The sequence below is a fragment of the Vulpes lagopus genome, chromosome 1 (assembly GCF_018345385.1).
Source record: "Vulpes lagopus strain Blue_001 chromosome 1, ASM1834538v1, whole genome shotgun sequence".
NCBI classification, from domain to species: Eukaryota; Metazoa; Chordata; class Mammalia; order Carnivora; family Canidae; genus Vulpes; species Vulpes lagopus.
The window spans coordinates 67,932,156-67,948,143 of record NC_054824.1 but is presented as its reverse complement, the minus strand read 5'-3'; the positions used below and the strand labels follow the sequence as shown (position 1 = coordinate 67,948,143).

General features: G+C 56.2%; 1 protein-coding gene across 2 annotated transcripts; it reads left to right on the top strand.

Annotated features, from left to right (window-relative positions):
• The first annotated feature begins 7,181 nt into the window (after positions 1 to 7,181).
• On the top strand, positions 7,182 to 15,604 carry MAPK13 (mitogen-activated protein kinase 13). Of its 2 annotated transcripts, none has more exons than XM_041746753.1 (12): positions 7,182 to 7,384; positions 8,067 to 8,196; positions 9,397 to 9,455; positions 12,426 to 12,534; positions 12,716 to 12,745; positions 13,128 to 13,175; positions 13,291 to 13,405; positions 13,537 to 13,608; positions 14,337 to 14,416; positions 14,689 to 14,767; positions 14,861 to 15,056; positions 15,268 to 15,604. In XM_041746753.1, exons 1-12 carry the CDS (start codon positions 7,266 to 7,268, stop codon positions 15,560 to 15,562), a joined length of 1,332 nt encoding a protein of 443 aa, XP_041602687.1. In that variant the 5' UTR covers positions 7,182 to 7,265; the 3' UTR covers positions 15,563 to 15,604. The 2 variants fall into 2 exon arrangements, with proteins under 2 accessions (XP_041602687.1, XP_041602718.1); XM_041746784.1 differs by having other exon boundaries at positions 14,861 to 15,037; positions 15,268 to 15,492.
• The last annotated feature ends 384 nt before the right edge of the window (positions 15,605 to 15,988 follow it).

The window sequence follows — 15,988 nt, the reverse complement described above, 5'->3', positions numbered from 1 at the left end:
CATAAAGCTCTTAGAACAATTTTTGGCAAGAAATCAGTGCTTTACCAATATTTGTGAAATACACAAAAGAGAAAACAGAAGTACACAGAGAGGCAGTGTGACTTACCTAAGGTCACACAGAAAATGAGCAGCAGAGCTGGCATCAGAGCCCAAACGTCTGCCATGGCGGATGGTCCTACTAGTCTTACCTGGCTTTCTTTGGCCCGCATAAAGATTGTGGGGCTCCTGGGGATGATGATTCATGTGTCTGGTGTTGGATGTTTACATAGAAAGGGTGGAACAGGCAGTGGCCTCTGCCCTGGAAGGGCAGGTTGTTGAGATGCCCTCTGGGGTGCACAGCCTCCTTGGCCTGGACTGGGGCACCCAGGATCCCAGGCAGGACACTGACCTATTACTGCACTTTGGCAGGTCATTGAGCTGGGATGGCCCCGGGCCTGAAGGGAGTTGGCCAACCTATGAGTTGCAAACAAGACAGAGATGCTTTTGTTGAGTGCTCCCTCTACATACCGGCAGCTCGGTCAGTCACCACACGCAGGCACTGTTCTAGGCACTTGAGATTCAGCAATGAACAAAGTAGTCAAAGCCCCTCTTCCTGTAGACCCGATGTTCCAGGAGAGACAGACAGATGACAAACAAGTAAACTGAGGGTCTTAAAGGAAGAGGGGGCCGGGAGAAGCAGGTGGGGCATGGCTGGCGATGGGGTCAGGAAGGACACTCAGAGGAGGTGATATATGAGCAGTCCTGAAGGATGTGAGTGAGCAACCATGCGTCCATAGTTTCATGAAACCCTCCTGCTCCCTCATCTACTGATGAGGAAGCTCAGAGGCATGCATTCACCTGCTCGAGGTCACACGGCCCATAAGTGTTGGCACGAGATTCAAACCCAGCTCTGCCTCCCAGTCCTTGTTACTCCCCAGAGTAGCCCAAGGACACTGGGGTCATCACAAAGCCTGGGTGTGTGTGTTGGGTGGGGGCAGCCAGGGTCACGGGGCTGGGAGGGTATATCCTGGGCGACTGAGGTGAGCAGGTCTGAAGTTCACTCTGGAACACCTCCTTGAAGAGCTGGGTTAAGAGCTGAATTTTCAAGATCCGGAAGGAAGGGCAATTCTAAAGCTGGAGGGTCTGGCTTATCCACAGGGTCAGTGGGAACAGTGAAGGCGTAGGCAGGGAGGCACCCGCTTTACGATGGAAGTTCAGTGCAAATTCTCAGTGAGAGAAGAGGTCCTCAAATTCAGGTCGCGTGCCCGGTTCTTAATCAAAAGCCTTTTACCATCACACAGAGGAGCATGACGCCCATAGGCCCTGCCTCAGAGAGCAATGGAACAGTACAAGACTAAACAGCCTCCAGGATAGACTGTGTCCAACCAGAGACCACACGTGCCCCCCACCCCCCACCCTGCTCCCTCAGCTCAACCATTTGGCTCTTCAAATCCCATACCTCTCATTGCCTCTTGAACCAACAACAGACAAAAATCTTTGGTTCATTCATTCACTAAGTATTTGTTGAGCACTTACTGTGGGCCACGCACAGTGCCAGGGGCGGGGGATGGGGGAGGCGGCGGGGTGGGGGGCCTCAGCAGTGACCAAGGACCACTGAGTCATTTGTCCAGTGGTGGAGGCAGACATTTCATGGAGGACAGTGCAGATTAATTATGATTCTGAGGAAATGCCACAGAGGACAAAGCAGATCAAATGGAGCAGCGTCCGCGCTATCCCTGGAGTAGCTCACCAGACTCACCTCAGGCCACATTTTCACAGGACTGGGCCAAGGGGCCCGTCTCTGCAGGCCCGGCAAAGACAGGTGGGTGTTGGGGTGGATGCAGGGCAGAGCAAGGAATAGAACCTATATGGTGTGAGGAGGGGAAGTTTACCTCTGGGTCCCCGAAAGCCAGCTGGGAGCGACCACTCCGGCAGAGCTGTCCCCAACCCCGTCCTCCACCAGAGGGTGCCCCAGCTGAGGGCAGGGAGAGGACCTGGGCAGAAGGAGGAAAGGAGAGAGAAAGCTCATGCAGTTGAGGGGCACCTGTGAGAAGGGGGAGCCCGATATTCTGTTCTTGGGATGGATGTTCTGCTCAGACCGAGTCTGTGGACTGGCCCCAGCCTCCCTAGAAGGGGAAGAGGTGCTGGGGAACAGGGCCCAGTACCCAGAGGCTGGTGAGCTGCTCTTCTGTGGGGCTGAGCAGAGCTGGCTGGAGTGAAGAATGAGGTGGGGGTGGGGTGGGGGGGAGGGGTAGGCCCAGATGGGGGGACCCAGTGGAAAAGTTGGGAAGGCAGACACTGCTCCCCCCACCCCCGCCCCGGGCACACCTGCACGGCTCCCACCCCTGTGCAGTGAGGTGCTGCTCACAGATCTGTCTCCACGCACAGGCCTGCCCTGGCTGTCTGAAGGAGCACTCCTCGTCCTTCGTCGCCTTACCTGGCAGTATTTTCTTCAGTGCTTAACCCTGCCTGACTGACATTTGCTTGAATCATCTGAAATCAGCAATTTCATGTGGCTCAACCTAACGCCACCGATTTGTTCAGTGGTTCTCCAGCTGCCTCCGCAGCAGGAAGGTCAGCTCCATGAAGGGATGGGGGTGGGTGGGTGGGGTCTTTATCTGCCACATTTCAGTTACATCCCCAGCACCTGGCCCAGTCCCTGGCGTGCAGTAGACCCTCAATAAACAGTGAGTGGATGGGCGCAATGCTGGGTTAAAGGTTGGGGGTGGCGGGGTGGAAACTAAGAAACAGACTCTTAACTCCAGAGTACACACTGATGGTGACCGGAGGGGGTGTGGGGGGATGGGGGAAACAGGCGATGGGGATTAAGGAGGGCACTGGCCGTGATGAGCACCAGGTGATGTGTGGAAGTGATGAATCACTCTATCGTACACCTGCAACTAATACTGCACTCTATGTTAACTAACAGGAATTTAAATGAAAACTTAAAAAATGTTTTAAGAGTGCGGCACCTGGATGGCTCAGTGATGGAGCATCTGCCTTCGGCTCAGGTCATGATCCCAGGGTCCTGCATCAAGCTCCTTGCAGGGAGTGTGGTCTCCCCCCCTAGTTAACAAGGCACAGGGCAGCCACCACACGTGGCGCGGTCTTCCCTCTGCACTTCCCTACCTCCTCTCAATTTTGACTGTTTTGTGGAGTTTTGAAAGCCCTTAAGGAGCAGGGAAGTCTCTCAGAGCTGGAACCAGAGCTCTCTTTCCATTTTGTCCTGACGAGACCCCAGGCACATCATGCTTTCTGCCTTTGTAGCGGCCTCCTGGCCAATTGTGGTGAGGATGTGAGTGGCTGGCCCTGCGCTTGGGACAGGGAGAGCTGTAGTGTTTGAAAAGTGGTCAGATTCCTGAGGCAAGTTGGAGTCTGGGTGGCCAGGGTGGAGGGCATGGGCAGCCAGCCTCGTTGTTTTGTGAGGCTTTTGTCTCTGTCCTAAGAAACCAGTCATCAGTACCCTCAAAACCCATGCCCTTGCCCTCTGATATCACTAGCAAGACAACACGACAATAGTCACCTCCCAGAGGTTGCTGGGTGCTGGGCTGCCTACTTGGTTAAAAGTGCAGATTCTGGAGCAGGACAACAGGCTGGAAAATCACATCCACCAACTTCTTGGTCTCGTGTGACTTTGGGCAAATCACCTAACACCTCTGGGCTATGGTCTCTCCATCTGTCCTAGGGGAACAATAGCCTCCGTACAAAACAAAGCAGCTCTGACATCCCGGAGCTGCCTGGCCCTCTCAGCCAGGCCTTGGTGTTGCTCAGAGCTGGCCTGGCACAGCTCCCCCTTGGTGTGCTCCTGTTGCACACAGATAAGGCCATCTGTGACCGTGATAGATCAAGATAAAAACAAGACCATTCCATAATCACGTCTGGAAACAGACAAAACATGAATCTTGTCCAGACCACAAAAATGACCAATCATCCCCTGCAGAGCTAATCTGAGTAAAGGCTGCTTCTCTACCAATTACGGCTTCTCCTTTCTCCAGCTGGCCCTCCTTCTAGGTAAGAGTTAAGATACCCAGCCCGGCCTCGCCTCTACTTCCTGACAGCATCTAATCCAGATCAAAATCTTGCTTCCTTAAACCCTTCGCCGATCACCTAACACAAATGCAGACATTAGAGCAAGTCCTTTCTAGCACCCTGTTACCAAGACGCCTGTGGATCCCCCTCATGCACATTCCTGGCTGCAAGGAACAATGAACCCTTCTTGTTCACTCACAGGTGTGCTTCACATTACCTTTGGCTGGAGGCACTGACAGGCCCTACCTCGTGGGGTTGTTGCTGTACTACCCTAGGGATGACACATTCCCAGGACTCTTTAGTTACATCTGCCCTGCTTTCCTATCACTTCCACTTTACAAAGGTGTCACTGAGACTTCTGCAGAGAAGGGCAGTAGCTTTGTTCAGGGCCACACAGCGAGTGGTGCAGAGTCAGGGTGGCAACTCGGCCCCCTTCCAAAGTTGGTTTCCTAACCCTCTTGCCTCCACCTTGCCTCCAGGGCAGAAGCCAACATGACAACATTGGGCCAGCATCTGGGAGAAGAGCAGAGGGTCTTGGAGCTGAAAGAGAAGCCTCGGGCTACAGAAGGGGCACACCCAGGACGTCCTCAGGGACCCCCTATGCTTTCCTATGCTTCCTCTCCCAACCGTGACTTCCCCGACTGGATCCTCCAAGGGATTCTTCTCTGAGGATGTGTGGCTTCTGAGTAAACACAGGACCAGCTGAGGCCCGAGAAGGCGGGGTCAGTGTCATCAGACTGAGGCCTGAGTCACTTCCTGACCATTGCTTAAGAGGCATCCAGCGCCACAGCCTGAGTGGCCAGCTCATGCCCTCACAGGACTTGGACAGGTGCTTTCTGGGCTCACCTCTGCCCATGCTCAGGTTATTGAGACATACGACAAAGATGCAGAAGCCCTGTCCCTGCCTTGGGGAACTGGATATTCAACCCGAGGTCTCTGGACCATTCTATCTTGCCTTGCACCTGGTCCTGAACTCCGGCTCCCAGGACCTCACCCCAGCTTCAGAATTAGGATGCCTTCCCCTGGCACCACCAACCCCAAAGGTCCAAATCTCCTGCAGCCCTTGCAGGCACATAGCCCCTTCACTTTTCCTCCCACAGGGTCCTAGGATTGGAGTAGAGGATGGGGCAGGGAAGATGCCAGATGCCCTAGTGTAGGATGTGCAGAGGGAGACACGATTTGATCAGTAGACATGTCCTCATGATGTGAGGAAGGGGGCTGGTTTGAAATACAGACCATTTCCTTTAAGAATTAAGGCCTTTCAATCCAGAGACATCGCATAGGCTTGCAGCTGAGAACACAGCCTCTAGAGCCAGGCTATGCTCCCATTTTTAACCCAGCTCTGCCCTTTAGCAGCCATGCAACTTGCAGCAAGTTACTTAACCTCTCCCTACCCCAGGTTCCTCATTTCTAAAATGAGGATAATAATAGTACTGACTCATAGATCTCTCACCAGGAGTAAGGGAGTTGTATATGTAAAACACTTGGAATAATGACTGGCACATGGCAAACACAAGTGTTCAGTAAATAGTTCGCCACTTTGGATGGGCCGACTCTTCCATTCATTCTCAATACAGTTTTTGACATCCTACTGTGTGCCAGATATGAATAAGGCAGGGTCCCGGAATGTAATGCCTGCTGGGCATTTCTGTGGGATCCCCGCACCGCCCCCGTCCTGCAGTGGTCTCCAGACTGTGCCTGATGCTGAACAACACTTGGGCCACAGGCCCCAGGGCTTGGGCCACAAGCAAGTTCCTTGCCTTCTTCAAGATCTCTTCTCTCCCTTTGACTAAGTGAAGTGAGTGGTCCCCACCCCTTCCACGACCCCTTCCCTGGGCCAGTGAAGGGTCAGATAGGGCAGGCCAGGCATGAGGACCTCTTGTGGCCATTCTCTGTCCCACCCCACCCCCCTTTCTGGGAGGCCTCCGTGATTTAATATGAGCACAGAATCAGCCACCAGACACAGGTGGCAGAAGGCCCTGGCCCGTCATTGCCCTCATGGGGCATTAGGATGCCAGCAAAAAAACGTTCAAAACTGGAAATCTGGGCCTGGACTGGAAAGTTGGTGCTATAGAATCACTGTTGGTAATTTTGATGTAAAAATGACATTGTGGTTATGTCTTAAAAGCAGTCCTTAGCTTTTAGAGACACAAAAAATATTTATGGATGAAATTTTATGATGCCTGGTGTTGCTTCAAAATGATGGAAACAAAACTGGCTGAGAGTAGGGACGCCTGGGTGGCTCAGCGGGTGAGCGTCTGCCTTAGGCTTGGGATGGGATCCCGAGATCCGAGGTGGAGTCCCGCGTCTGCGCCCCGCATGGAGCCTGCTTCTCGCTCTGCCTGTGTCTCTGCCTCTCTCTCTGTGTCTCTCTCATGAAGAAAGAAAGAAATTAAAAAAAAAAAAAATCAGCTAAGGGTTGATAAAACTGTTGAAGCTGCGGGGCTGGGGTCACGATCGCCAGAAAGTGAGGTCCCGAGAGTCTCTGACCCGGAGCGGGTTCGAAATGCACAATCTTGGCTCCGCCCCAGATCAACTGGGCCAGAGTCTGCATTCTTTTGTTTTTGTTTTTGTTTTTGTTTTTAAGATTTTATTTATTTATTCAAGAGAGACACAAAGAGAGGCAGAGACACAGGCAGAGGGAGAAGCAGGCTCCATGCAGGCAGCCCGACGCGGGACTGGATCCGGGATCCCGCCCTGGGCCGAAGGCGGCGCTAAACCGCGGAGCCGCCCCGGGACCCGCCCCGGGATCCCCCCGGGATCCCCCCGGTCTTTCTAAGCAAACACAAGTCCCAGGGGATTCAGGGCACGTTCAAACGTGGGAATCACCGGTCTCGTCTGTCTACTTTCGTACCTTTTCGCAACTTGCCATAATCAAAAGTTGTGGGTTTTGTTTCTCCAAGATCGTGTCCACCAGCTCCAGCACCAACCCCGCGCAAGCCCCCCCCCCGTCTCGGGCCGCGGCCCCGGAGCCCTGTCTCCCCGCCTCCGCCCCCGGCCGGAGCCCCCCGGGCCTCCCCAGCACCCGCTCCCGCCGCGCTGCTCACCTGCCGGCCGGGCTCCCGCGGGGCCCCACGCGCGGGGGCTGTGGGCAGGTCCGGCGTGGCCGCGCCCCGCGCACCTGGGCGAGCCGGCAGGTGGGACGCGCCGCGGGCCCGGGCCCCGCCCTCGCGCGGGCGGCGGGCGGCACCGGGCAGGGAGCCGGCGGGCGGCGATCGCAGGCGCCGCGCTGGGGCCGCGGACGTCGGGCGCCCGGGATGAGCTTCACCCGGAAAAAGGGCTTCTACAGGCAGGACGTGCACGGGACCGCCTGGGAGCTGCCCAAGACCTACGTGTCGCCCACGCACGTAGGCAGCGGGGCCTACGGCGCCGTGTGGTGAGACCCCGGGCGCGGGGGCGGGGGCGGGTGGAGCCTCCCGACCAGCCGGGCCCGCGCCCCCCCTCCCGGACCGCCTCGGGGCGCCCCCGCCCCTGCTGGGCGCTCGGGGCCGCGCGCGCACCTGGGGGGGGGCAGGCCCAGGGTCCTGCGGGCTGTGCCTGCGGCGCTTGGAGCCGGGAGGAGGCCACGGGCCTCAGGCTGGGGCAGGAGCTGGCCTCGGCCACTCCAGGCGCCCCCTCACTGTTCTCACCGGCTTTGTGGGGTCTCCGGGGCTCAATTAGGACTGGGGGTCTGGGTCCCCAGCGCTTGAATCCCACAAGGGACCCCAGAGTTCATCCGGGTTACAAGTGGGTACACCGAGACCCAAAGAGGGAGAAGCGCGACTTGCCAAGGTGCAAAGAGTGAGCTTCCCTCCGGGCTCTGGATCCGGTTCATGAACTTGGGTCTGCCCCGGCGCAGTGCACCCCTCTCAGTCACTGCCGCCCCCGAGGGCACTGGGGGCTGCCCCCTCACCTCGCAGCTCGTGGGCGCAGCCCAGCCTGCTGGCCAGGAGGGATTTTGGTGAGGATGGCCTGGGCTCCCCGCAGTGGCCTGGGAGATGCCATCCAGGATGTGGTGTGGGGGCTGCTGGCGTGGAAAGAAAGCCACAGCCCCCGGGACCTCTGCCCGTGCCCTGCAGCTGTGCCATCGACAAGCGGTCCGGGGAGAAGGTGGCCATCAAGAAGCTGAGCCGGCCCTTCCAGTCTGAGATCTTTGCCAAACGTGCCTACCGAGAGCTGCAGCTGCTGAAGCACATGCAGCATGAAAACGTAGGCTGGGCCTGGGGGACCGGCGGGTGGGAGTGGGTGGGGGCGGGGCCCCCAAGCGTCCTGACTAGGTGCACCCTTCCTCCCCCACTTTTGAGTGTAGGGGAGATGGCAAGAAGGCCGTGAGAGTACAGATGGCTCAGGAGGGGAACAGGGGAAGGGGAATCTCCTCCTGCCCCTCCCACCCCTGTTCCTCACTTCATTAAAATGAGGTGCCAGGACCTGCCCTGCCTACTTCCAGGAAGGGTGCAAAATGTGTTTTTGGCAGTGGAGCAAAATGAACTTTGTGAGGTGCAAACTTACTGTTTCACATTACAAGGAAATGCACACAGAGGAACCTCGTAGTTCGTTCTAGCTCTCAGAGCTAGGGTGCCCAGCATCCTGGTTACTGTGGCTTCCACACATGGCTCTGCTAACGACAACCAGGGTTCCTTGAGCCCTCTATGTGCCAAGTGCTGTCCTCGGAGCTTTGCGTAAACTAACTTGTGAATCCTCACAATATCACGGGAGTGGAGTACTATTACTTCCATGTACAGGAGGGGAAACTGAGGCACAGAAAGACTAATGGGTTATATGGTTAGTCAGTGGCAGAGCTGAGATGTGAACCTAGGCAGCCTGGCACCAGGCCTTAGTGCATAACCACTGGAGATCCTGTCTGTTAGAAACCCCTGGGAAGACTAGCGCCCCAGGGCTGGGCCTAACAACTGGGCTTTGCTCCAGGATACGTAGATTGGTAAAATAATGATTCCAAAATATGGTAGGCAAGTAGGAAGCCCTGTCCCTCTTCAGCAAACCCCTCCCCATAGCCCCCACCCCCCACCAGGGTGACATTGCCCCTGGCTCCGAACCAGGCCTTGTTCCCTCCTTGATTCCCTTCACCACTTGTGGTTCCCTGCTTGAGTGGAGGGTGAATTTGCAGGCCTACCTTGAACCCCAGACTTGGGGGTGGTAGACACAGGGATGGCCCCTCCCCTTTTCCCCAGCCTGACATTCCATCACTGTGCCCTGCAAGCTCCCTCCCAGTTAAGGGGATTCCTCTTCTGCCTCTGCCCTTTTCTCTGCTCCCCAGAAGGCTGGGAACCTACCTTCTGCCGGGATGGTTATTCAGAGAGTGTGGGTGGTGGTGGGTGCAGCTGGGGCTGCAAGGGACAGGGGGAGAGGGCTGTGGTGCTGCCCAGCCTCACTGGCAACCTTCTCTCCCAGGTCATCGGGCTCCTGGATGTCTTCACCCCAGCCTCCTCCCTGCGCAACTTCCATGACTTGTGAGTCGGGCTGCACTGGGTTCCAGGGCGTTCGCAGGCCTCACTCGCTGCTCTGCTTGGGAGCCAGTGGGGCGAGCCCAGACTCTCTCTCTGGGCAGGGCCTCCTGTTCCGGCTGTACCTGCCCCCCATGTGTGATGCTCTCTGGAGATTCTTTCAGCTGGGGATGGAGAGAAAGGCAGGCAGGCAGGGGGGCTTTGTGGGGTGCTTGCCTGACCAGAACTGTCTGTTCAGCTGCTGCACTTAACTGCCCTCTGTCATCCCAGCCAGGACCTCACTGGCAGTCCTCACAGCATCTGTACCAACTTACCTCGTAACTCTGCAGGGTCCCCGGTGTGGGTCTGGACCTTGGGGCTCTTCCTGGCAGGAAGCAAGGATCAGGAAGTCCCGGCCACCTCTGGCTGGTGGGGTATTTGACAGAGTCACACAGAACCAGAAATCAGTAGTTGATTATAGTTGTTAAATGCATGGCTTTGCTCCCCAAGTGCCTGGTCTTAAAACGTAGGAAACCTTTGGGAAGGTGGATTCGTTTTCCTTTTGTTCCCCCATCCTTATTTCAGATGCAGCCGAAGGTCCCTGCTTAGGATGCTTTTGTTTTAAATTTAATGGGGTGATTTTGAAGGAAGGTTTTGTTTTGTTTTGTTTTTTTTCCTCTAAAGCCAGCTATGGGGCTTAGCATTGGGAATTAATTTTTTTTTTTTTAAAGATTTTATTTATTTGTTCATGAGAGACACAGAGAGGGTGAGAGGCAGAGGGAGAAGCAGGCTCCATGCAGGGAGCCCAACGTGGTACTTGATCCCAGGACTCCAGGATCACCCACTCCCTGGGTGGAAGGGAGGTGCTAAACCGCTCAGCCACCCAGGGAGCCCCAGCATTGGGAATTTAAAGTGGACCAGCCCTCCCCCTCCCCCCGGCCCCAGACAGGGTGGGAGTACAGCTTCTAAATGCATAGTCACAGTAGTGTGGTTGGTGCTGGGGACTGCCTGCTGCCTCGGGGGGCTCAGCCCCCAAAGGATGAGGAGGGGTTTGCTGGAGGTAAAGGTGCGGGAAGCATCTCAGGTAGAAGGAACTGTGTGGACAAAGGAAAGGCCACAGTGCATGAGCCGGGACTGTTAGGGGAATATTGGTGGGTTCAATGTGGCTAGTGAAGACCAGCGGCTGGTTTGGTCATTGGAAGAGTTCAGACTTAATCCATAGGCAGCCTTGAGTCCATGGTGGTTTCGAACATTGGGGTGATGTGGACAGATCAGATTTGGGGGTATACTTTGGCAGGAGGGAAATAGCAGGGAGCAGCTCCAGGAGCAGAGAAAGCCTGGTGAGTGGTGTCCCAGACCCAGACCTTGAGCTAACTAAGGCAGGGGTGATGGGAGGCCGAGAGCAGACTTGAGGCCCATCAGGAGATAGGACCATCTAAAGGTCATATCTGTTGGGAGATGCAGTGGCCAGGAGGGGGGCATAGGTCAGGAAGCCAGGCTCGGGCCTGGAATACAAGGTAGAGGAAGAACAGATCTTGGGAGGCACATAACAAATTCCATTTGGGACATGACTTTTGAGGAGCTTATCAGTGTTGAGGTATTTAATCAGCAGTTGCAAATAAATGTGGAGCTCCGGGGGATCTGAGCTTGGGTGGAACATGATGTGCTGCTGCTAAGAGGTCAACAGAGAATCTTGAGGGAGTGTCCGATTTTGCTAGAGGTCCCATAGGAAGCAAGGGAGGCACGGGTGTGTATATTGGGCAGCCCTCAGTGACCTTGATCCGAGCAGTTTGAAGGGGTGGGAGCAGGCATCAGGTTGTCCGGGGATTGGAAGTTAAGGCAGTGCGTTGGGAGGTATGGACTACTCTCTCTAGAAGTTCGGTTGGGGAGGGAAAGAGGTAAAAGGGGTGGTTATTCAAACAAACAAGTCAAGGCAAGGCGGTTCAAGCACAGCAACACTTCAGCAAATTTGTCAGCAGAGAAGAAGGAACCAGGGTCCATGTGGAGGTGAAGGACGACACTGGGGAGGGCTGTGCATGGAGCAAGGTCCCTGTGGGGGAGAGGGGATGATCAGAGAGAAGAAAGCTTCAGAAAATCACAGGTGTGGGGTGCCCAGGTGGCTCAGTGGGTTAAGCGTCTGCCTTCGCTCAGGTCATGATCCCTGGTCCTGGGGTTGAGTCACTACAATGTCAGTCTTGCTCTCTGCTCAGCGGGGAGGCTGCTTTTCCCTCTCCCTAGTGCTCTCTCTCCAGCGTGTTCTCTCTCTCTCTCTCTCTCAAGTAAATAAATAAAATCTTAAAAAAAAAAAAAAAAAAAGGAAATCACAGCCTCATATAGACGGCCTCCACCATATCCTTTCTTTTTTCTTTTTTGGTAAATAGTCCTTTCTAAGTCTATCGTCTTTTGTTCTGGACTTTGCTATTACTACTTTCGGGAACAGCTATATTTTGCTGACCTTGACCTGTTTTGCAATCCCTTCGGAGAGCGCAGTGGCTCAGCTACTCCTTCCTCCTGTCCTCCTGGAAGTTGTTTGATTACCGCCTTCTCGGAAGGGCAGACGTTCTTCGCTGTTTGTGGAGCTCTCCCAGCCTGGGCATGACCCTCTGGGGGAGAAAACGTTTGGACGGAAGCAGAAGGAAATGCTGGCAGGTGTTTCTAAGTCACAGCTCCAGCTTTCTGTGGGGCGCGGAGGAGGGCGAGGAGAGGGCACCTTTGAAGAGAGGGAGCACAGCTCCATTTGGTTTTCCTGGGCACGCTCCAGCTGAAATGCTTGCCCAGAGTGCTGCCAATGGGGCAGCCAGCGTAGCCAGGCTGGAAGCCAGAAGCCAGGGGGCCCGTGTGGGGGTCTGGCTGGCCGTGGCCCTGGAGGGGCTGGTGACTGCAGGCAGAGGCTGCCCCTGAGGCCTGTCTGTTCTGCCCCAGCCCCTGTGCCTCCTCTGAGCTCAGACCGGGGCTGGGTGGGCCTGGGGACTGTCACAAAGCTCCTGTGCTTTGCAGCTACCTGGTGATGCCCTTCATGCAGACAGACCTGCAGAAGATCATGGGGATGGAGTTCAGTGAAGACAAGATCCAGTACCTGGTGTATCAGATGCTCAAGGGTCTCAAGGTGCATGGGGGCTGGGAAGGTGGCTGGGGGGTGGGTGGTGCCTTGGTGTGGAGAACTGAGGCCATGGGGGCTGGGAGAGCACAGTGGGACAGGGTGGAGGAGTCTGGAGCCAGCCTGAAGCACTCGGGATCAAAGCTGGCCGCTGGACTCATCTCTCTCTCTCTCTCTCTCTCTCTCTCAGTACATCCACTCAGCTGGGGTCGTCCACAGGGTGAGTGCTTTGTCTTCTATGGTCCTCCGAGGCTCCTCCACCCTGAAGGGATTCTCCACAGTCAGGAAGGAGGAAAGGAGTGGGAGGCGAAAATCCTCTGGAGCCTGGAATATGGATTTTTCAGACCCAGCCTTGGCCTAGAAAGGCCCTGCTCAGAAGAATGCTGTGTTCTGGGGAACTTTCTGGATGCTACAAACAAAGCGAGCCTTGAGCTAGGTGTTTCAGCTCCAAGAATCAAAGATATTTTAGAGCTGGACAGGCCCAACAGGACACCCGGTCCAGCCCTCATTTTACACACGAGGAGACTGACACCCAGAAAGAGGAGGGGGACAAGCTCCCATCTCAGCCTCTCAGCCCAGTGCTCACTCTCTCCCTCATGTAGGACCTGAAGCCGGGCAACCTGGCCGTGAACGAGGACTGCGAGCTGAAGGTGAGTGGGCGCGGGCAGGGTCAGCCTGGGCACAGGGTGGGCCCCCGTCCCCTGGAAGCCCCCAGAAGCTGCTTCTGTCCGCAGCAACTCTCTCCCTGTGTCCCCTGAGTCACAGATCTTGGATTTTGGGCTGGCCCGGCATGCGGATGCTGAAATGACCGGCTATGTGGTGACCCGCTGGTACCGGGCCCCCGAGGTGATCCTCAGCTGGATGCACTACAACCAGACTGGTCAGTGGCCAGCCACCCAGGGAGGGCCAGGGGCCTTCCCTGACAGCCCCTCAAAGGCCATTGTGGTTCCTCTGGGCTGACTGCCTGCGAGGTCAGCTGGTCCAGGTGATGCTTCCCCCCTCCCTCTGCAGTGGACATCTGGTCTGTGGGCTGCATCATGGCAGAGATGCTGACAGGAAAAACTCTGTTCAAGGGGAAAGATTGTATCCTTTGCTGGAAAAGCCAGACTCTATCTGGGGATTCACTCCTTCAACAGACACCTTATTAAATCTCACTCTTTCTTTCGTTTTCTTTGTTAATGGGAAAGTGATACACGCTCGCTGTAGAACAATTTTATTTATTTATTTTATTTGATTACTTTTTTTTTTTTAAGTAGGCTCCACGCCCAGCATGGAGCCCAATGTGAGGCTTGAACTTACGACCCCGGGATGAGACCTGAGCTGAGACCAAGAGTCAGACAGTCAAATGACTGAGCCGCCCAGGCGCCCCTCACTGTAGAACAATTTTAAAATGCAGATAAGGGAATTGCTGGAAAGCAGTCACCTGCCATTCTACCACCATGTAGAAAATACTTCACATTTTGGCACCACACGTACTAATTGAGCGGCCGCGTGTGCTGTGTGGGCGTTGAGGGGCATATGTGGGATCTGCGCTGCCCACCTTGGCCTGAGGGTGGGGGAAGGTGACAAAGAGATGGAGGCCAGCTGGGATGGGAGCTGGGAAGGCGGCCTGTCCGGGAGCATCTGTGGGGAGGACCCTAACCCAGCCTGGCAGGTGGGAAGCCTCCCAGAGACCTGCACCCCCTCCTGGGAGCATGTCTGGTGCCTGGATGGTTGCCCCAGTGCCTGGGTGGGAGTGATGGAAGGGCACCAGGAAGGGCAGCCCCGATCCACCAGCAGAGAATGAGGCCGAGCCTTAACCTGCTGCCAAGACCTAGACCAGCTGTCCCAGATCCTCAAAGTGACCGGGGTCCCGGGTGCAGAATTTGTGCAGAAGTTGAACGACAAAGCAGTGAGTGGCAGATGGGTCTAGACCAGGCTCGGCTGTGCACTTGGCTAACCAGGGGTCACGCAGGCTCTGGGCCTTTGGGAGGGAGGGTTTACCCATCCTTTCCTTTTTGCCCTGGCAGGTGCTCTGGCCTTCATCCCATTTTGGACTTTGACCTGAGCCATCAGCCCAGCTCTGGGGCTTTTCTGGAGTCCCTGCCCTATACCCTGAGGCCTGAGGCCTGAGGCCTGAGGGGCTGACACTTGGGGATCACTCACAACTCTTCTGTCTTCCAGGCCAAATCCTACATCCAGGCCCTGCCACAGAGCCCCAAGAAGGACTTTTCTCAGCTCTTCCCACGCGCCAGCCCCCAGGGTGAGTCCTGGGGCTGCCCCTCCGGGCACCCGCCCTCGTCCCCGCGGGCGGCTCTCCCAGGCCTGGGATGTGAGGTGCTCTCTGTCGCTGCAGCTACAGACCTGCTGGAGAAGATGCTGGAGCTGGACGTGGACAAGCGCCTGACGGCCTCGCAGGCCCTCGCCCACCCTTTCTTTGAACCCTTCCGAGACCCTGAGGAGGAGACAGAGGCCTCGCAGCCCTTTAATGATTCCTTAGAACATGAGAAACTCACGGTGGATGAATGGAAGCGTAAGAGCTGGAGGCCTGGGTACGGGCCTCCCTCCTTTGCTCGCCCTGCTTCTGTGCCCGCCCTCAGCCTGCCCGCTGCCCTCCCGGAGCTCCTCTTGGAGCAGACACTGTCTCCTGCGTGCATTTCTCTCTCCCTGTGCCCACTCCTGCTCCGCTTTCCTTCGGGGGAGGGAGGCCGTATTCCGCGCTCCGCAGCCCCTACCCGCCTCGAGCCAGCCTGTGTTTTGCAGAGCACATCTACAAGGAGATCGTGAACTTCAGCCCCATTGCCCGGAAGGACTCACGGCGCCGGAGCGGCATGAAGCTGCAGTGATCTATCTAGCCAGAACCCTGGCTGAGCCCAGGGACCCCCTCGAGGCACCCCCTGCCAGATACACTGCCCCCAGGATGAGATCTGCTTGTCACGACAGGCCCAGTCCTTCTGGGATTTTAGCCTTTCAGGCGGAGGAGAAGAGGGGCTTTGTCCTGGGGCAGGAAACAGGCCTCGTAGCTGCAGAATTCAGAGATGTTGGTGGGACAAAGTAACTGATAGCAACGAACGAGCCACATTAAAACATCTGGAGGCTTGCCCACGTGTGGGGTCCTTCCTTTGGGGCCACAGCGGGGCTGAGGGGTGGGCCGAGCCGGGCCAGGGGTCTGTGCACTGATGGCAGATTGGTTTGTTAAGGCTGCTGCGACAAATCACCACAAACCAGATGACTTGAAACAACAGAACTGTGTTCTCTCACAGTCCCGAAAGTCAGATGTCCGAAATCAAGGCGTCGGCAGGGCCATCCATGTTCCCTCTGAAGGTTCTAGAGCAGAATCCTTCCTGGCTTCTGTGTAGCTTCTGGTGGCCCCTGGCCCCTTTGGTGTGCCTGGGCCGGTCGCTGGCTCTCCATGGCCCTCTGGCCTCCGTGCAGCTGTGTCCGTCCTCGCCTGTCCTTATAGGAACACCAGAGATTGAATTTA